At 46.9% G+C, this 22,395-nt stretch overlaps 1 protein-coding gene across 2 annotated transcripts in view; it reads right to left on the bottom strand.

Moving 5' to 3' along the window:
- Positions 1-450: 450 nt before the first annotated feature.
- Positions 451-22,395, bottom strand: part of FBXO15 (F-box protein 15) — a 37,562-nt gene continuing 15,617 nt past the window's right edge. Inside the window, exons 6-10 of one of the 2 annotated variants that reach the window (XM_065932300.1) lie at positions 19,939-20,065; positions 18,808-18,890; positions 17,801-17,943; positions 1,971-2,095; positions 451-810 (exon numbers count right to left, since the gene is read on the bottom strand). In XM_065932300.1, the coding sequence (XP_065788372.1) occupies positions 541-810; positions 1,971-2,095; positions 17,801-17,943; positions 18,808-18,890; positions 19,939-20,065 (748 nt within the window). In that variant the 3' untranslated portion in view covers positions 451-540. The remainder of the gene's footprint in view (positions 811-1,970; positions 2,096-17,800; positions 17,944-18,807; positions 18,891-19,938; positions 20,066-22,395) is intronic. The other variant, XM_065932301.1, reaches the window with a different exon arrangement.

The following is a 22,395-nucleotide window of genomic DNA, read 5'->3' as shown; positions in this document are numbered from 1 at the left end:
ACATACAGTGGTCACATGATTTTTACCCAACACACCCCCACACACACACCCACATACATACATACATACAGTGGTCACATGGCCTTTACCCAATACACACACACACACACACACACACACACACAATGGTCACATGATCTTTACCCAACACACACCCACACACACAGTGCCTTTATAAAGATCAGGTCACATGATCTTTATTCTACACACACACACCCCTCCTCAAGAGAAAACTTACTAGTTTCCAGTCTCATCCATTTTCTTGTATTTTAAAGTGCAAGGGCAAGAGAAGAGTAAATATTTCCCTTTTTTATTTTATATGAACTTCCACTGTGATGTGCTACTTTCATGTTTTTAAAATTTAACTTAATCTTCTAAATGTTAACTTTAAAATGACCCAGGAATCATAATTTATAATGTGAAATAAGACAATACCAAACAGACCAGTGCTTTATTTTAACTCAAGACAAACACCAAGAACAAAACCAGTTAGTCCAGCGAAAACAAACAGCAATAATAATTTGCCACCGATTGCTGCTGCTAGTATTTTGTCCCAAACCACTGGTTTACTTTTGCCAAGCGCAGGTAGAGAGCCAGGCTGACGATAAAGTACTCCTCCGTCTCTTCGATCCACACCAGCTCCATGTGCAGCTTGCCTTCCGAATCCGAGTAGTCCACATAGTATGCCTCCCCCAAGAAATGAGGGCCATCAGAGGGCCCGGGACAGCATCTCACGCAAACCGGGGAGCTGAAACACCAGAAGGGTTTCCCATACTCCTCCAAAAGAGTTAAGTCCACTATAGAGCAGCTCTACAAAATAAACACAAATATTCATAAGTGGCAAGGATAACAATCCCAGTTGGACCTGATTTAGTAAACAGTGAGATGAAGCCTCGTCATGAATGATTATGTGAAAGAGGAGGGAGAAGAGGAAAGAGAACAAAATTACAGAAGGAGGGAACAGCACGTGCAGTGTGTGTGGACTTCCTGACCCTTTAAGTTGATGTTCTGCCTTTCCTGGTCCTCAAGATCTACTGTGATTTCAACGTTCTCAAACATGTTTCTGTAAGACTCATCTGAACCCATTTTTAAATGCCTGGCCTGTGCTCCTGAAGAAATGAAACAATATTCTTTTGTGTATGACAGATCTTTGCCGAAGCTTAGATACCTGTTTACACGTACAATTAATAAAACATCTCATCACAGCAAAGAGCAAGTGGGTCAAGAGAGACGCCTTAGTGATAATAAGATGGTCTTCATGCTTGGCGACAAGGCAGCTCTTGGCCTCGGTCATCACCCCTCACCCCTGTGACGAGGCTTCCGTGCTCCTAGGCAGGATAAAGCCAGCTCACTGGGGGCCTCTGCATCCACAGCAGAACCGTCCTGTGAAAATCCAGCTCATCCCACAAAATATAGAAGGAGAGGAGTGAGAACCAGGGCGCCCACAGGCACGGGGGTCACAGGAGGAGCCAGACTTTGCAAGAATCACCCTCCTCCGCCACCCCGGACCAACCCCCAGCCACATCAAGCCTCCCGGCTGTGTGGCTGGTTTGTGACAGAGGCAAATTCTGATTTAACTGTTCAAAGAAATATCTGTATGCTGGAACGGAATTGCAATATACTTTAAATGGGTGTATGAGTAAGACGTTTTTGAGTAAATGCGATTTGCCTGGTGCAACCTACAGCTCCACTCTTTCTCCATAAAACAAACAGCCAAAAGGGCTTCGAGGGAACGCATGCGTGGGTGCAATCAACAATGCTCAGAAACGGTGCTGAGTGCCACCCACCCACCTCACTCAGTGGAAAACAAAAGGCACTCAGTAAGCGTTGGATGGTCAGTGGTAAGAAGACGTGCACAACTCTTCCGACACCAGAACAATCAATCTAGGACTTTAAAAGCAGCATCACACATACACATCATCAGACATGTTAATGATACAGAGACCAAGTACTTTAAGAAAAAAAATTACCTTTATACAGCCATCAAAACTATTAGTTTTCCAAGAAAGACCAACTTTTCCAATAAGAGGTAGGTGTTCTGTGTTATTTTTAAAACTTATCACACTGAGCTTCATGTACTCATTTTCAAGGCATCCTGAAAAGATTGAAGATTTTTAAAATTACTATATACCAACCAACACAGGACGACAGGTCAGCCACTATTCCCCAGGTCAGCCACTATAAGGAAACCTCATGGATCTAAGAGCTGGGTTTGGGGATGGAAGGAAAGAGAGACCCCAGCGTCTGGCTGAGGTCAGGGCACCAGCATCTGCACCTGCATTCCCAAGACAGAGAAATGAGCGTGTCTCACCAGGGAGATGGGCAGACCCCTGGGGTGAACCCAGACAGCACCCTGTCACCATGGAGAGGCCGCTGAGAGATCACCAGGGGTTCCACTGATCTGATAAAACCTAACAGCAAGGAAAGTGGGGAAACAGAGCGGTGGAGCTTAAGAAAACAGGAGCCAGAAAGTGCAGAGAAAGGGCATTAAGTGTGAGGGAGAGAGAGGCGTCCAGAGGAAGGAGCGGGGAGGGCAGGTGACCGTGGACGCGGTCAGGAAAGGAGCCCCCGCACAGCGTGTCCTCACAAGAGGAGAAACAAGCAGAAATCCCAGGCCACGCAGACCAGCGCTGAGCGGCCTGCGAGCAGCCTGACCACCGGGGCTGTCACGGTGGGGCTGCATACACGCCTGGGGCCCGCGGGGCCGCTGACCCTCCTGCACCCACTGTAATGCATCCTGCTAAGGCTGCATCACCCATGACAGGGTCACGGGCCTTCACTCAAAGAGGCCACACCTGCCCAAGCGTGAGGTGTGAGTCACGGGCCAGCAGCAGGAGGAGAGCCAGGAAGAGCACAAGCTCCCTGACCCCACGCCGTTTCATTCACAGGACAAGAGAAAGCCAAAGCTGAACTGCTGCGGAAGCCAGAGTCCGGTTCTGGGAACTCGGTCCAGCGTCCTCACATAGGCAGGACACGGGCTCTGAGCGGAGTCCCGTCGGGCAGTGCGGCTCCAGCTCCGCAGGGCCCATCAGCGGCTCTGGTCCAAGGACGGGGCAGCCCAGGTCCCTCCTCTCCGGCTTCTCCAGCAAGGCCTCAGGGGAGGCGAGGCAATGCCATCCTTCCCAGCAGATGTGGCCCTGGTTAGACCCGTGGCACCGCACAGCCACGCAGGGGACTGCCGGCCGGTCCTCGGGCCACAGCAGAAAGTGGACTCCAAGGCACCACAGCCAGTGACAGCTCAGTGGCATCCGTCCAAGTTAGTAAACATGAAATCTCTCCAGGAAGCGAGGACCACTGCTCGTCCGTCATCACCAGACATCCCCCCTGGAGACCAGCAACGACACTGTGGCATCTTCACGGTCAGCGCTCTCCCCACCGACTCCGGCAAGCACTTCCACCTCTGAGAGGGAACATGGGGAAGCTCTCCCTCCATGTAAGCGATCTGCACACAGGACGCAGGTGTGACGCTTGAGTGTACGTGAAACAGGTCACACTTCTGCCTATTTCCTGTACACCAGGCATGAGGTAGGCACTGTGTGCCCAGCAGCTTAAAAGAACAGCCCAGAACAGGACTACTCATTAGACACTGTGCCTCTCTGAGCTCGTAGCTGAGAAAGCAGAGAGGTGAACAGCACCCTCCCTGAGGCCACACAGCAGCGAAGCGGCAGAAACGCAACCCAGACCATGTTATGTGTCTACATGACATGTTACGACAGATTAAAATGGATATGAAATCAGGGAAACAGGATCACCCATTGGTTTAAATACTAGCTGAGAATGTATAATGTGGGTTTAGATTCTCAAGAGGCTTTGTTTTCATTTTACTACCAACAGTGTAGAAAGTATGAACGCACAGACCAGACGTGCTGGGGAACCAGCTGCAGCCCCCCAACCATGGCTGATCCCCTGGGGTCCCTGCCTGCCGCCCCAGCCCTCCTGTGACCGGGGGTGAGTGGCCTGGCTCCTGGCTGGGGCACGTCCCTGCTCGCCTGGGTCAGTGTGAGCAGCAGGCAGGGGCAGAGAAGGGAAAGCTGCCTTGACGGATGGGGCCAGGGGCACAGGCAGTACTCTGGGGTCAGCTCCTGGTGTGACAGGGTGATGCTCTCACGGGAGAAGCTACAGCTCTCCAGGGAGACTGTGAGCCAACACACCCTCATTAAACTCCTGCGACTCGTAAACCATTCGGAATAAACTCTGTTGTTGGATCCTGTCTAACCTTAACCTGCTAACACATAAAGGCCACCCCCAAATCGCAGAGAAATACAACACAAGGCTCACTACCCTTGGCTTCCAGGACATGCGCTCACAAGCACGAGATCTAAGAGTTGTAAGGACTTCATTTCAAACCCTTCCCAGGCATTTACTAGCAGTGTGACCATGGTCAAGCTCCAAGCCGATCAAAATGAGATTTGAACAGTAAGTACTTTATAAAGCTGTGTGATTAATGGAACTAACAGTAAATAGTAACATTAGAGGCTGGGTCATTATAAATGCCACACTAAGCACTTTTATGTATTATCCCAACAATAATAATCCATCTAAAGAGTTAAGTCTACTGCCAGTCAGAAACATGCACCATGTTCATGGATTGCAAGACCTGAGACTGTGAGGATGTCCATTTACCCAAATTTGATATACAGGCTTAATACTCTCAATCATAATCCCAACAGGTGTTTTCTTAAACGTTTTATTTTGTACTGGGGTATGACTGATTAACAAACACTGTTCTGACAGTCTCAGGTGGACAGCAAAGGAATCCAGCCATACATACACCATCCAGCAGGTATTTAATAATTAATTTATCAATAGAAAATAAGATTTGACAAGCTGATTCTAAAATTCACATGGCAATGCTAAGGGCCTAAAATAGCCACACAATCTTGAAAAAAAGAAAAATAATTGACTTCAAGAATTACTAAAGAGCTAAAGCAATCAAGACAGTGTGGTATTACTATAAAGATCAATAGATGAACAATGTAGAACAGATGGGTCCAGAAATAGACCAATACTTTTACAAGCAACTGATTTTTTGACAAAAACATCAAAATAATTCAATGAGAAAAGAAAGCCTTTTCACAAATGGTGTAAGAACAACTTTCTTTTCATTTGGGAAAATGAAATGAGCCTCAACCCTTGCCTCATACTTCATACAAAAATTGTTTAAGGATGGTTCACAGACTTAAACCATAATCCATCTGGAAGAAAGAATATCTCCATAACCTGGTGCTGAAGTTTATTTTCTTAACAGAAAATAATACTATAAAACAAAGAAAAATGAGATTTCATCAAAATGAGAAACTTCTGATCACTAAAATGGTAAAATCACTAAAACCACCAAGAAAATGAGGAGCTTCCCTGGTAGCTTAGTTGGTAAAGAATTCACCTGTGATGCAGGACACCACCTGCAATACAGGAGACCCAGGTTCAATCCCTGGGTCGGGAAGACCCCTGGAAAAGGAAATGGCAACCCAGTCCAGTATTCTTGCCTGGAGAATCCCATGGACAGAGGAAACTGGAGGGCTACAGTCCACAGGGTTATAAAGAGTCAGACTCAACTGAGTGACTAAACCACAACCACCGAGAAAATGAATAAGCAAGCCACAGACTGGGAAAAAATATTTGCAAAACATGTATCTGGTAAAGGACTATTACCCAGAATATATAAAAAACTCTAACAATTGAGGAATAAAGAGACAAAATACACAGACACAAGGATTAAAAGACATTCCAAGAACAAAATATACAAATGGATAATGAGCACATGAAAAAGTGCTTACCATTGTCAGCCATTAGCTAAAATTTAAAAGACTAATAACATCAATAGTTGCCCAGGATATGGAGCAAACAGAACACTCAGACACAGATGATGAGAGTGTAAAATGGTACAACCAGGCTAAAAACTGAAGTTTGGTAACTTCTAATACATAAAAATTTCTTATACATTAAAAAAAAAAAAAAAAAAAGATTGTCAAGTTTAAATTCATAAATCTGCCCTAAGATTCAACTTTTCAGCCCTAGGTATTTAGCCAAGAGAAATAAAAATGTATGCCCACAAAAAAAAAAAAAAAAAAAAAAAAAAACCTTTCATAAGAATTCTATAGTAGCTTTATTCCTAACAGTCCAAACCAGAAAACAACCTAAATTCCTTCTCTAGCAACAGAAAAACAGGTGAGCAAATTCTGGTGCATTTATTCAATGGAATACAATTCATTAATAATAGGAATGACAATCACCCTTGCATCACAAAGACGCTATGCTGAGAGTCTGAACACATGAGGACATACTGTACGAGCCCGTTTGTATGACGTCCTAGAACAAGCAAGACTAATCTATCATTAAAAAAAGAAAAATGTATATGGGAATTCTTGAACTATTCCTGTAATTTTCTCTAAGGTGCAAAGTAGAAAGGAAAGTTACAGAAAATGAGGCACTCAAGGGTTAGCTGTTACCTTGATCAGTGTTCCTCCAAACGCCTGCCCCTCTGCGTACGCACCAGCCCTGCTTCTCCCATCCAACCTGTAACTCCGGGCAGGGCCCACTTGAGTCCTTGCTTCCTCATCCCCCAGTGCCTTAGGGAGCTTACCAGTCACCTCTGCGGCTGACAGCACCCTTCTAACTGCACTCATCTCTTCCTTTGCTAAACCCCTGTGTGTTAGCCACTCTTTAGAGTGGGTTGCCATTTCCTTTTCCAGGGGATCTTCCTGACCAAGGGACTGAACCCGGCTCTCCAGCATTGAACCCGGCTCTCCAGCATTGCAGGCAGATTCTTTACCATCTGAGCCTCCAGGAGAGCCCTATACTCTTGAACATTTAAAGATACTGGATTATTGATTTCTTTCCTGAAATAACCTAGTCTCTAGGAATAAAGGTCAGGTCTTCTGTGGCATATTAACAACACTACTATTAACAGTTCTCATTTCTCAGCTATGATTAGAGTTCATTTTTTGCATCATAAATAGAACACAGAAAAAGCGGGAAGTAAAAACAGTGGGGAGAAGAGACCAGTGACTTTTTTCCTAAAGCAAAAAACACAGAAGGTGGGAGTTCAGTTAGATTAGAACTGCCTGAGGCAAGGACAGCAGAGCACAGGTTAACTAAACAGATAAACTGAACAAGACAGAACCCTCGATCACCATCTGGAGACCAGCTCAGGAGCACAAATAAATGGAACGGAAGCAACTCTCAGGTGTCTGTGCAAGTTTTGGATAAAGAGAGAGGGAGACCCTATAAACCTAGAAATACATGCCACAGAGTGTTAACAATTTACAGCTGCGGAGACCTGATGCTACAAAGTAGTAATTAGGAACTACTCTAATGATCAAACAACAATGGCACTAATTCTTAAGATGAGAAAATCTCCTATCAGCTGTCTAAAGTAAATCTCCCCTGGAATACACATGGCTTTGCTATTTTTCTTAATTATCTTCAGATAATCTTCAGACATGTCTATTATTTCAAACCCCTGATGTACATAAAATGTAAATAGCTAAATGCAGTTACAGACCAGGTCCCTGAACATGAAGAAAAAAATCTGACAGACCCAGTGGACATGTACTTGTGATTTTCTCTAAGGAACTTCTGGGCATTCATGAAGTTAGAACCTCAAACAGAAGTAAAGAGGCCAGAAATGCAAAAGAGGAGGAAAAGGGCTCATGTAAAGTCTTCCCAGGTGGCTCAGTGGTAAAGAATCCACCTGCCAATGCAGGAGACGTGGGTTCTGTCGCTGAGTTGGGAAGATCCCCTGGAGGAGGAAATGGCAACCCACCCCAGTATTCTTGCCTGGGAAATTCCACGAACAGAGGAGCCTGGTGGGCTGCAGTCCATGGGGTTGCAAATAGTCGGACACAACTGAGCAACTAAACAATAATAAATAGTTTCAGAACCTCAAGGCTCCTCCACACAGGTCCTGGGTCCCCAGGCTGGGGCAGATAGGGGCTGGGGAAGGGGCTCGCCAGCTTCAGGGGCCACAACCTGTGCATCTGCAGAGGACCCTCCTGGTTTAATGTCACCATTCTGAACTGAATAATTTTCTCACAAGGAGCCTCAAAGTTTCATTTTACACAGGGCCCCACAAATCACATCGCCCGTCCTGCTTCAGGGAAAAGACCACTGACTCCCAATGAGCCGTGACGTACAATGCATGGAGGTCTATGTCCTACTGCTGTATGGACAGCAGTCTGTAGTGCCGACTTGTTCATAATGGGCCACCGAATGTGCAAACCAGGGAAAAGGTAACCATCACCACTGACGAAGATGCTGTAAAAACTATCTGCTGTAATTTTTCTAGATAATCACCACCTAGAAAATACTAAACAATTTCTAATGCCTTCCTGTTACCATAAATGTTTAGACAGGATAATTTGACCTAGAAACACAGAAAGTAATTAGTATTAAGGAACAGAGGAAACAAAATACTATCTATTTTTGGAATCACAACAAATAAAAATGGGGTAACATACTATATAAGAAACATCTCAAACAAACCATAAAAAACTTAAAGTAGAATTTCTTTAAAAGAGGTTATCTGGGCTAAACAGTTTCTGCTCCTCAAAAAATGAAAAACCCTACATGTTTGCAGAGTAAAAAGTTTCTCAGGCCCATAACTTCTTTCAGATCCCTCAGTGTTTTCTATTGAGCCTTACAGAGTACTGCACTATTTATTATTTAATCAGCATTTTAATGAAAAGCACAACATAAAATCTCCAAAGGATATAAAACGAATCTAGTAACAGATAATGGAAATATAACCTAAAGAGTATTCACTCACAATGACACAAAAATGAGTTGAAAAAAGTCAAAGACCTATGTAACAGACATTTCCCCTAAGGAGAGGGAAGAAAACTTAACAGAAAGTCCAGAGCCCTGAATGAAACCACATCAATTCCTTCCAAATTAATGTACACATTTGATATAAATCTGATCAAAATCCAAACAAGACACTTAAAATCTGGCCAAGTGATTATTTTAACTACATCTAAAAGAATAAATGGATGGAAATAACTGAGACGTTTTCGATAAAAAGTTCTTTAGTAAGAAACAGGACCCTGGGGGAGGGACACATTTTCCTAACAAAATCCACAAGTAAAGCTGGACAAACTTCCTGCCCGGTAGAGTCACAGGGAGAAGGGGCCGGCCCACAGCAGAGAAAGAGCCTCGCGGGAAGGCAGGGAGCTGCAGGCTGCCTGTGATCACGTTCCCAGCCCGAGATCGAACCCAGGTCTCCCACATTCTTTACCGGGCTGAGATTCGAGGGAAGCCCTGGGTTTACAAAACGAAGGGAGATAATCGAAAGGGAACATAGGTGAAATGTTCGCCTGGCCTTGCCACGTGGGTGCTTTTTACGTGTAAAAATCTTGGAAGAAACAACAAGAAAAAAAAGACTGATGATATACAGTGAAAAATTCTGACTGGGACCTTCCCTGGTGGTCCAGTGGCTAAGACTCCACACTCCCAGTGCAGGAAGCCATGATTTGATCCCTGGTGGGGGGTCTAGGCCCTACATGCTGCAACTCAAGATTCCTCATGCCACATTTAAGACCTGGCAAAATAAATAAATATTAAAAAAAAAACAAAAAAAACTTGGTGAGGGGGAGATCCAAAGCACCATGTACAAAACTTAAAAGGCAAAAGACAAAATGTTGAAACTATTTGCAACCAACATAACTCATATAGATCTAGTAAACATTTAAAACAGTGGAACCAATCAAACACAAACAACTGGAAATTCAGTTAGGAAAGAAACATGAAAACCAGACAGCACTGGCACACCCTCCTCTCCTGGGACACTCCTCACTTCCTCGCTCACCTTGCCACAGGTCACACACCCGTGACAGGCGCCACTACAGCCTCAACAGCTGAGGTGCCCTGAAACAGCCCACCTGACAGCGCTTCAGTAACCGCCAAACTCAGCTACAGTCCACGGGCTTTTTAAGCAATCAACCTAACATTCAACATTTGCACACTTAAAACAATCAGATGTCATTTTCACCTCTCAAATTACCAAACGTTTTTCAAAATAATGCTCAGGATAGTAGTGGTATAATCATGGAAAAGGAGACCTAAACGCCCAACAGAAGGAGCATAGGTCAATAAAGCATGATAAAACCAAACAACAGGTTGTCATAAACTTCCCAAAGTCTAATTTTTCAAAGGCTATTTAGTGATGTGGGGGAAAAGCAGGCACTGCTCCCACAATGTGGTCCACAAACATAAACACAGCTAGAGACTTGGAAATGAACCAAAAGAGAAGCAAGGGTCGTCCTTGGGTGATTTTTGTTTGCTTCTTTACAAATGTCCACATATTCAGAATTTTCAAATCCCATAAAAGGAAAAAGCCATTAGTTTTTAAATGCATTTTTCTAACACCTCAAATAAATGACACCAGCAGCATACTTTGTTATTTAAAAATTCTTTTCCTCTTCCTCTTTACCATCACTCTCCCTGTCAACACTGATAATGAGTCTCAATATGCTGTACTGTGCAAAATCTTTTTCCTCCAGCTTCTGAAAATTGGTAATAATTAGCTTGATACTAAGATCAAAAAATACACATTCTTTCACACTTCACAATGCTGAACGTGCTCCTTTTCAGGCTCCATTTACATTTCAAAGACACGACTGGACCGCTTCCGGTCTGCTCCTCCGTTGGGTGAACTGCACTGGCATCCTGAGACAGACTACCCTTAGAAAGCCTGCCGGCCTTTGACTGAGGTCTGGAGACGGGCTTCAGGAGGATTCCCACCTCACCATTCCTCTCTGACTGAGCAGTCTGTACCGACAACGTGATCCATGCTGAACACCTTTCCTCCTGGGAGTCGGGAACGTGGGTGAGGCTGGCAGAGGGTGCCCACATGGCCAGCCCCAGTAAGAGCCCTGGGTGCTGAGGCTCCAACACGCTTCTCAGGCAAACAGCACTCAGAAGGTGCCGTCACGATCCTATGTGACTGCACGGCCTTGGGGGGGGAGGGGGGGCTGAGTTTCCCTGGGCACATTATGACTTCTGTACTTTTGCAGATGTGGGTACATGGTTGGCACTGGGTCCCCAAGACCCAGAGGACCTACTGGGAGGATTCACAGGACTCAGGGCATAGCTGTCATTTTAATGGCTAAGATTTTCTACCTCGAGGATACAGAGCAAAGTCAGCGGAGGAGAAAAACCTCAAGGATCTGGAGGAAGGAGGTGCGAGCTGCCAAGGTCTTGCTGCTCCCTGCAGGCTGCCTCCAAAGTCAGGCCAGGCTGCTCAGCACCCTGCAATTCTAGGGCCGTGAGGATAAAACATTTACCCTTGACGGGGGACTGTGCTGTCATCCCCTCACGCAATGACAGAGCTGGAATTGACTAAATATACCACCTGGAACCACAAGCACGTTTCTCACAAACCTAGAAGACGTGTGGGTTTGTACTCTGGTAAAGAGGGATGACGACTCTGATGGCAACAGCACCCTCTGCTGGTCCACATCGCAGAACCACAGGCAGAGGAAACATGCAAGAGTGTCAAGCCTTAAGGGGAAAACGTCCCTTACGTGAAAACAACCGATGAAAGGCAAATTGAATTGCTCCCATCGCAGGCTGCCGTTCTCCTTTACTCAGCCTCCTTCATGACCTAACAATCATCTCACCTTCTCAGGGTACGTCAGCGTTCCAGCAGAGAAGGGCCCCCACCTGACACCCTTGGCGAGCCCATCGCCTTGAAGGGACAGTCACACACAGGAGAAAGCACATCGCTGCAAAGTGCAGCATACAGGAGACAGCAGCCAAGTGCTTGAGACCCTGAGCTCTGCAGACAGCCCGGGGCGCAGCCGGGGCACCCCGAGCACACAGTCCAGTCGTTCGAGCAGCGACCTGGGAGTGGGCACAGTGCCCAGCCCACAGGCTCGCCGTGAAGACTCACACAGGCACGACGCGGGCCCGCCCGGGCTCTCTGCCACCCTCGTCCTGGCCTCCTCACAATCGAGGGCACAGCTCAGGCACGAGGGGCGCAGAGCGCGGTCAGCAGGACGCGGTGCTGCCCGAGAACAAGGAGCAGGGGGTCCTCTCCTCTGAAGTCCTAGCAGCCCCCCGACACGGGCCTGGGCCCAGCCCCTGGAGAAGAGAGACTGTCAGGCTGTGAGGGCGGGACACGAAGGGAACCCGAGGGCCTGGGGCCAGAAACTACTTTGGGCTCAATGAAAAGCAGAAAAAAAGGCAGGTGGGCTGTTTCTGGGCAGAGCAAATTCAAGTCCAGAATGGATCATTCTTTAGATCACCTTTCAATTCCTTCCAACCTCGAGACTCCAAGATTCTGGGCACAAAGGGAACTGGGGGCGGGGAGGGGGGGAGAAAATCTGAAAATTAAACAATCTAAGGAGTCAGCTCAAAAAGCTAGGAAAAGATCAAAATAAAGCCCAAAACAGATGATTTCTAGGAAATTATACAAATCTTAAAACTGATTCAATTAAAAGTAGAAAACCTGCTTATAACTGAAAAAGAAACAAATTTAAAACATAAAAAACTGAAAACTATAGTTTGAGTTTAAATGGAAAATACTAGAAACCAAATAACTAAAACTAGTATTTTTAAATACGCACATATATGAGAACAGGAGCTTGCCTTAGGGACTCTAGGATGTTAACCTTCCCATAGAAGATGTATTTATGAAATTTACTATGTTAATAGTGTAAAGGAGAAGAAATCATCAATAGTTACCCAAATGTATTTCATAATAATAATTATTCCTGATTTTTGTAAAAAATCCAACAAATCCAGGAAGAGAAAGAAACTCAAGAGGACATATAACAAAAACCTAGAAGAAATGTACTTAGTGACAAAATATTTTATTAACTTAATTCCCCATTAAGCTGGAAATACTCTCACAAAGGGGAATTTGCCAGTATCTTTCAATATTACATTTGCAATGTACTCTTTGAGCTAGCAATCCTATTTCTAAGAAAGTCTCCCAAAGACAAGCTGACAAGACGTGAAGTGATATGTGAACAAGCCTATTCACTTTTTAACTTTTTTTTTTTTTTTTTTGGAGGCTAATTACTTCACAACATTTCAGTGGACCTTGTCATACACTGATATGAATCAGCCGTAGAGTTACACGTATTCTCCATCCAGATCCCCCCTCCCACCTCCCTCTCCACCCGATTCCCCTGGGTCTTCCCAGTGCACCAGGCCTGAGCACTTGTCTCATGCATCCCACCTGGGCCGGTGATCCGCTTCACCATAGATAATATACATGCTGTTCTTTCGAAACATCCCACCCTCACCTTCTCCCACGAAGTTCAAAAGACTGTTCTGTACTTCTGTGTCTCTTTTTCTGTTTTGCATATAGGGTTATCGTTACCATCTTTCTAAATTCCATATACATGTGTTAGTATGCTGTAATGTTCTTTATCTTTCTGGCTTACTTCACTCTGCACAATAGGCTCCAGTTTCACCCATCTCATTAGAACTGATTCAAATGAATTCTTTTTAACGGCTGACTAATATTCCATGATGTATATGTACCACAACCTCCCTATCCATTCATCTGCTGATGGGCATCTAGGTTGCTTCCATGAAAAGCCTATTCACTTTATATTCACTAAACCACTATCTATAACAGCAAAGGCTGGAAACCACAGAAAAAGACATGAACAAGTGAAAGTAGCTCGGTCGTGTCCGACTCTTTGCAAGCCCATGGGCTATACAGTCCATGGGACTCTCCAGGCCAGAATACTGGAGTGGGTAGCCTTTCCCTTCTCCAGGGGATCTTCCTAACCCAGGAATAGGGCTCAAGTCTTCTGCATTGCAGGCAGATTCTTTACCAGCTGAGCTACAAGGGATGCCCAAGAATACTGGAGTGGGTAGCCTATCCCTTCTCCAACAGATCTTCCTGACCCAGGAATTGAACCAGGGTCTCCTGCATTGCAGGTGGATTCTTTACCAACTGAGCTACTGGGGAAGAAAAAAAAGAGAAAGACCTGTATCTTACTCTAAAAACTAATCTTCAGAATAAATTATTAATTGGAAAAAATGAAGTAACTTCAAAGGGAGTCCAGTGTGTCTCAGTTTTAAAAATTGGGAGAAATATGAGTATATTAGTATATAGCATTATGTATTCAAAATGAAACACTGAAAGAAGAAACTTTAGACTAACATGAAGGATTCCCTTTGGAGGGAGGGAAAGAACAGAAGTGAAGAAACAGGGCAGAAGTAAACGTCTCTGAACTACACTGTTTTATAACTTCAACTGTGGACTATGTAAATGTGGTATGTAATTTCTTAATGCAAAAACAGAAGCAAAGCAATCCTGAAAAATAAGTCAACTGAAACAAATCACCTTAACTGTATATCAAGGTGATAGCATAACCACACAAAGCAGAATTATTTTAGGTGACCTAACTTTTTCTAACGTGATATATATATCTTAAGTACATAAAAAGCCACAAGGAAAATCTTAATTAAAATAACATGTAATGTGTGCTTAGTCAGTCATGTCCAATTCTTGCAACCCCATAAACTGTAACCTACCAGGCTCCTCTGTCCATGGGATTACTCCAGGCAAGAATACTGGAGTGGGTTGCCATTTCCTTCCCCAGGAATCAAACCCCCACCCGGGAATCAAATCCCGGTCTCCTGCATTGCAGGCAGATTCTTTACTGACTGAGCTACAACGGAAGCCCTAACACGCAATAGGTTATTACTAGTAATATCAGTATTGGGGGGGGGTTGAAATTTTATATATTTTGATGTTGTTTGGAACAAAGACTTTCAGCATAAGAAAATAAATACAAGTATATAAAAATAATAGGTGAATTAAAAACCCCAAGATCTTTACTTTAAATGAATGCATAACTTATTTCTACATATTATAAAGTCTACAAACCTCACAGCTCTGCCCAGTGAAAACCCTAGAAGAGATGAAAACCCAAGAGCGACAGGTGTCCTTAAGCTATAGATTATGATCTCTAAATGCCACAGTCTATAGTGAAAAATAAACGGAAACAGAGGTCCTGGGGAAATGGTCAAGATCAGGTCTGGGTGGGAAACAGACAAAGTGAGATTGAAGAGTCTCATCCTTTGGGAACACAAGGAAGTTACCAAAGAGGACTAGCGTCATGCCAGAAGAAGAGAAGCAGATGACCCATGACAGGACAGTATGAACATCACAGTAATAATAAAACAACGGCTTCAAATGGACCAAAATAAACAACCTCTGCCCTTTCAATCCATGAATTAACAATAATACCTCCCTTGAGAAGGAAATGGCAACCCTCTCCAGTATTCTTACCTGGAAAAATCCCATGGACAGAGAAGCATGGTGGGCTACAGTCCATGGGGTCACAAAGAGTCAGAGAGGACTGAGCAACTGAGCGCAGAAAACTTATAAGTCATCTTCAAAGACGATTACAGCATAAATTACTATGCTGTATGTAAATCAAGAAAGAATCAAGCATGTATCATGCCTTTCCTCTATTAATTATATTTCATGGTAACTTAACAATTGACAAAAGAAAACCCGTCTTTATCAAATGCTAATAATAGATGAAGAAGGAATGATACAATTAAGGGATCATCCTTTTATAACCTCTAATAAAATAATGGACCAGGCTTCCCTGGTGGCTAGGTCAGTAACGAATCTGCCTGCAATGCAGGAGACTCACATGCAGGGCAGAAGACCAGCTTCAGTCCCTGGGTGGGGAAGATCCCCGGAGAAGGAAATGGCACCCACCCCAGTGTTCTTGCCTGGAGAATCCCATGGACAGAGGAGCCTGGAGGGCTACAGTCCACAGGGTCGCAAGAATGGGAAATGACTCAGTGACTAAACCACCAATAAAATAATGGATTTAAGTACCCATCATCTGGTACACATTCATGGAGAAATTTACAACAGAAGAAGCAGGGTTGTTCTTCTGTTGATGAACCCACCCATCAATGAACCCACTCATTGATGAACTCACTCATCAATCTTTATATTTAGACAGATTACTTGAAAGACACAAAACACCAAAGCTCACAGAAGCAGCAGATAACCTAAACAGCCCAACATCTATAAAGGAAATTGACAGTGTAGCTAAAAACCTTCCCACAGAGCAAGCTCCAGGACTTGATGCCTTCAAAGGTGAATTCCATCAACCACTTAAGAAAAAACTACTGCCAATTCTATCCAAAATCCTCCCTAAAATTCAAGAGTTGGGAACATTTCCCAACTCATTCTATGAGATCAGCAGTCACCTGAGACCAAAACCACACAAAGACATTACAAAACAACTGGAAGATATAGCAGAAACGACAAAGGAAATAGTTACTAAAAATCTTAAGAAATGTGCAAAATGAGTATGAAGAAAATTCTGATACATTCCAAAAAGACATAAAAGTATTTTTGAACAAACTGAAAGACATTCCACATACTTGGGAGGGACAAATAAACAACAAAGATGTCAGTTCACCCTAGGTTAACATATACATTCTTCATAAGTGTAATAAAAGTGCCAACACCCACAGGAAAGCCTAGAAATCTTCTTGAGACAAATGCAAAGATGACTCAGAGAAGAAGGAAGGTGTATGAACAGGCAGAGAAGCCTACCTGAAGTAGATTCCAGTGACCAAACTGGGGACAATTTTAGCTTCACAAAGAATAATGTCTGTAACTGATTATAAATTATTGAGTACATAAAAAGCCAAGAGTCCAAAGTGACAATAAACAAGAAAGACAGGAGAGAGTGTCCTCAAAACTGTTTCTACCATAGCAGCTGATAAATACATCAATTTCGTAATCTGCAAATTGGTGGTTAAAAGAGAAAGGTTAAAGCATTTACCCTGCCATTACAGGAAGTCACCCAGTTAATAAGGGGAAAAGTTCTCTATAAGAGCTCAGCTAATAAATGCCGACAGAATGACGCGATTTTCAAAACTACAAAAAGATGATGTAGGCAGGGAGTATTGCTAATGTGCCGCTAAGTTGCTTCCATTGTATCCAACTCTTTGTGACCCCATGGACTGTAGCCCACCAGGCTCCTCTGTCCATGGGATTTTCCAGCCAAGAATCCCGGGGTGGGTTGCTGTTCCCTCCTCCAGGGGAGCTTTCTGATCCAGGGATCAAACCCAAGCCTCTCATGTCTCCTGTACTGGGGGATGGGTTCTTAACCACTAGCGCCACCTGGGACGCCCAGGCAGGGAGTATTAATGGATGTCAAATCCATTAGGTGAAAGCATTTGGGTGAATAGGACATTCAGAAAAGAAGTATATAATTTCCCCCTTACCACCAGTGTGAAACTTGACTCTATGCAAGTCTCTACACCGAAGTTCAAGTTTACAGGATACAAGGAAGGACACCAGGTGGGAACCATCAGAACCAGGGCAGGAGTCTGCGTCACCCCCACCCCCGGGGTGACACCCCCTGCCTCCCGTCCACCCCGTCTGGGCTCCTTTGCCCTCACCCTGGGCAGGCCCCCACACTGGCCCTGTGGGGGCCATCCACCCCATTCACCACACTCCTTTGAGAAGGAAGAAGTCGGGGTGGGAGAGGGGACAGTGGTCGGGCAAAGCACGAGGTACCAGTGGAAAGGGCGAGCAGAGAATATTCCAGAAGGTAGAGAAAGGGGACGGGAAGATGGAGCCAGAGCCAGCAACTGGAGAGGGTAGGGCTGAGCCAGAAGCCCCACAGCCTGCGATAAGGGGTCTGCGGGGGGGAGAGGGGCGGAGGGCCAGGAAGGACACAGGTCCATGGTCACTCGGGGGCCTTCCTTAACTCGCATATAAAAAGTGGTTCCCTCGCCTCTCCAGTCTTTGAATTTCACACCGAAACAAAAACTCAAACTCACTGAGCTTCACCTTTGTTGGCGGAGAGGTTGCGGAAGGAGCCGCAGAGGCAGGACACGCCGCCGCTGTGCATGTCCACGTGGAGCCTGTAGCCGTGCAGTCCTCGCTCGGGGCTGTCGTCCGAGACAGGCGCGTGAGGCGGCAGCTCGTAGGGGCTGAGGGGCAGAACACACGCACGAGTCTGTTAGCCCAGAGGAGGAGCTCCACGGGAAAGGCTCCCGAAAACGAGCACCCCTCCAAGATGCCAGCTGCCGCCAGCCCTCTGCGGGTTCCGACAAGGTTCAATACCACTGGCTCAGAAGGACGGACGTGTTCCTCTTCTCAACTTCTGTACAAATGGGCAGAAGTCGCGTGTTCCCTGGGCACTCCCGGACCACCAAGATGCAACGTGGTTGGGAGCCGCCCAGACAGCAGCTCTGCTCCGGGTGGTCCCGGCACTCAGAGGGCTGACTGTGTGGCAGGCAGACACACCGGACAACAGACCAGCAGCGCAGGGACCCCTGGGAGGAGACCCAGAGCTACGCTGAAGGAGCCTTCACCCAGGAAGAAACACGCTAGCAGCTAATGTGCTGAACGGCGCCACTCGGGAGCTTTCCACGTCGGTACACGGGTGCCCTGGCCCCGGGGGCTGAGAGGAGCCGAGGAACGGACAGCACAGCCCACGCCTGGAGCTCAGACCCCAGGGACCAGGAGCCTGCCTGCTGTGGCATACGCGCACGCGGAGCAGCGCCAGGAGCCGGCGGCGTCTCAGTGCGTCCGAACCTCGTACTGCAAGGCGCTGCCCCGATCTAGAGATTGCATCCCACACGGCGCGCCAGCCTGAGCCCTAGCGAGTGCATTGGAGGCTACTCGCAGGTAACCCAGTAACCGTTGGCAAAAGCTGCGTAATTATGCCCGTCGGCTTGCGGCTCTTGATTAAGGGTATCTTCGCAGCTCTTCTCAGAATGTTAGGACGGTTTCACCTCAGACTCCCTTAAGCGGACTGTACAAAACTGCACACGCCGCACAGTGATACATACACGGCAGGCGACCCCAGCATGCTCCTCTCCACGAGGAGGTGCAGATGCAGGCTTGCCATAACGAACGCCAGCTCCTCCTCCCTCTGCAAAGGCAATGAAAAGAAGACGTGTGTCAGTGGAAATATTTTCACTGTTTACAGGGTCGCTGTTTTTGATCGCAGCACAGGCATCTCACAGAGAGATGTGGTGTCTCAGCGTCTGAGACCCCACGGTGCTAACTCACCATCACCATCTGCTAAGACTTAAGACGTCACAGTGAGGGCATGACCACAAGGCACCCGAGACGCACAGCTTGTGGAGCCAAAAGCATTAACACCCTGCACCCGCGAAACATCAGAGTGCCCTGTGACGTGTGGTGACTGTGAGAATATACACTGTTAATCCCAGGTCATTACGGAGGCTTTTCACAGATAAAGAGAATGCTGGTGAGACCTCCACCACCGGGTCAGCCAGAGTCCTGGCACCTGTGTGGCCAACCCAGGTGGACCGACTCACGAGCCCAGAGCAAGCCATGTGCGGCATGGTCCACAGTCACCATGCGTGGAGGGAGGGAGTGAGGAAGAGCAGAGGCCACGGCGGGACGAGGGAAGAGGAGGTCTGGAGGATGGCATGGGGGCCCAGGCTCTGCCTAGTCATCGGGGACACGTGTGAACCATTCTCACAATCAGCTTGTTCACAGGCCGCAGCCACAGGGGCAAGCTGGCCTGGCCGCGTGGGGAGCAGGACACTGTCGCCCCTCACTGCCACGACCGCCCAGGGGATGAGGAGGAGCTGGAGGACTGGAAACCATCCCAGGGAAAGGAAACGCCTGGGGGGCTGCTCCCCCGCCACAAGCAGACACACCAGTGAGCCCCCGGGGTGAAACGGGCAGGAAGAAGCTTCGGCAGAGCAGCAGGCAGGAGCATGGACTGCCTGGAGGGGAGAGGACGTCCTGGGAAATCACAGGGAGATGGGAACCCAGCAGGCGGTCAGGAAGGGTTTGTGCCTCGGGCGCGGGCAGCAGTGGGACCCGGGTGGGAAGGTGAAGGCATGAGGGGGCAGCAGGAACAGGACCCACCCTCTGCCCCACACTCGAGGGGAGCGACTGGGGTGTGGACGGGAGGCCGCGGGGCGGGTGCACGCCGGGCTCACCTTCCAGAGCCCCACCACGAGGCCGGGGGTCAGGCAGAAGACCCGTGTCAGCCTGTCGCCGCCCACCGCGCTGGACTCGCCCAGCTGGCTCAGCTGGTACTTGGTGATCAGAGAATGCCATCGGGGCCTTTGAACGTCATGCCAAAGAAAGCAGAGAGGAACGTGAGCTCTGGCTGGCCTGTGCTGCCCACACTCTTCAGTGCGTCTAGAGAGACTTCTAGGAACATCTAACCATGCACAGGTAGCTCATAGGGAGAGACAACCTGAATAAATAAAAAGCAAACCAGGTAAGCCCAGAGTTCTCCCCAGCCCCTGCCCTCACTGCAGTGAGCGGCACCATCGCCCAGGGGCAAGAGGAGGGCCCTCCTCACAAGCCTGGACACCACCACCATCAGGAGCAGAGCCCCAAAGTACAGCCCTCAATAACGCAGAAGATGAAATCCCTTAAATGACAAAAAAGGAGCGGTACACTGGTCTACCTGAAAGCAGAGTCACCTCTTCATGTTATCATCAAGAACAACTCAGAAACAGTGGAAATTGTTAACATCAGAAAATAAATTTAAACCAAAATCACAAGGGTTTTCATGAACGAGACGCAGCATGAACTCTGTTACGATTCAGAATCTGAGAGTAAGTAACTCCCACGTGCAAGAGAACACAGCTCAGCGCTACTGCCCTGACACACAGATCAACAGAAGGATCTGTTGATCCACCTGCTCCACTGCGGCGGACGGAGGTGTCTTGTCATTCCCGGAGGCAATTCAGCAAACCGGGAGGGAGAGGACTGGGTGGCTGGTCAACACAGCTCAGCTCCCATCAGAGGGAACTCTCTAAGGAGAGGGGGGCCCCGGGGGCCCCTCCAGCACCTAAGACACACACCAGCTGGTCACGGGTGTTCAGATGTCCGTTAGGCAGAAGCACATAAAAACCACGGTGTTCCACCATGAACTCTTCGAAAGCGAGGGGCTCTAAGTATGGAAACCAGATGCCTCCACGGCTACCTGACCAGCCGAGCCCCTCATCCAGCTCCTTGTGCTAAGAACCACACAGGTTAGGTGAGCGTGAGTGTGAGGCAAGGATCTAAATATACACCGAGCGTGGGGCGAATACCCTGGGGGAAGCTGAACACCAGGCTGGAGACCGAGTGTAGAATTAGGAGAACCGGAGCTGAACGCTTAGCTCCAACCCTGCACGCTGTCTCAGCGTGACTTCACCGGTGTCCAGGGAGGGAGGGCGGGCAGGAGATGACATGAGAGCCCCTCCCTAGAGCACGCGGCACCGCGAGGGGCTCGGGGGCAGCAGCCACTGCAATGATGTCGCCAATGTGGATGGAAGTGGATGGGGCTGGGAAAACACCCCGAAAGGAGCCTGACACCCCAGACCTCAGACCATGGCTCCAGACCAGTATGATGGACACCTCAGAGGCCACGCCAGTCCCTGTTGGCCTTGGCCTTACAATTCACCCTGATGCAGAAACTAAGGCTGACGGTGACCCGACAATTCTCAGAAGTCCGGGAGGCAGAGCATCCCCTGAAGAACAGAGAACACCAGAGACACAGACAGCATAACCATCCAACCAGGAAGGCACGTATTACAGGGATATGCAAACTGGAAATCATATAAATAAGGCTTTCATTGTTTTAAAAAAAAATCCTCATAGAGGAAACAAAATAAAAATCACTGTGTCTCTCCTTTGCTGTCACACAGATGCAGAAGGGTGTTCATTTCTGCACCATGGACACATCTGCTCACAAACCTACAATAAAAGCGTCGATCAAAACAGACTCCTGAGAAGCACTTTCAGTTTGTTCAGCATCGTGGATCAAATGCCGGCTGAAGTTCAGTGAGTTTTAATGGAAATAAATTACATTAAATGAATTTTCACAGTGAGTGCTAGCTTTCTGTCACTGTGCAGTATCAGGTATTCCTGACTTGGATAACAGTTTCAGGAACATCATGTCTTTGAGTGAATTTACAATTCAACACCACCCATTTATGAACTTTCATGAGTGTTTTACTTTGATGCACACTGTTCTGTCCTTGTCCCTATAACCATAATCTCATGATGTGCCAGTACGTACTGTTCAGTCACACGGGTACAGAGGCTGCAGACTCACTCTCTGAAAACAATTTCACAGTGTATAAAACCTAAACAGGGCAGTAGAAAAATCTGGGGTCCACAATGATACCAGGCAGAATTTCAGAGATTCATGCAGATAAAGGTACCATTCCAAAAAAGTAGCTGTTCCCAAAATATCTTTAGTTAATATAGCCAGGGGAAGTGATGCCCATGTTTTCCTTCACAGTAGTAAGAATATTTTTGGAATACAATAAAACCTGGACTCACTAGCACTAGGAATACGACACCCCCACGGTCACAGCACGACAATCGGACCAGAGATCACTGGAACAGCCCTCAGAGAGCCAGCACCAGAGGCAGGACCACAGACAAGTGGC

Source organism: Muntiacus reevesi, chromosome 4, assembly GCF_963930625.1.
Source record: "Muntiacus reevesi chromosome 4, mMunRee1.1, whole genome shotgun sequence".
NCBI classification, from domain to species: domain Eukaryota; kingdom Metazoa; phylum Chordata; class Mammalia; order Artiodactyla; family Cervidae; genus Muntiacus; species Muntiacus reevesi.
The sequence above is the reverse complement of the archived record's forward strand: the minus strand, read 5'-3'. Positions and strand labels throughout refer to the sequence as shown.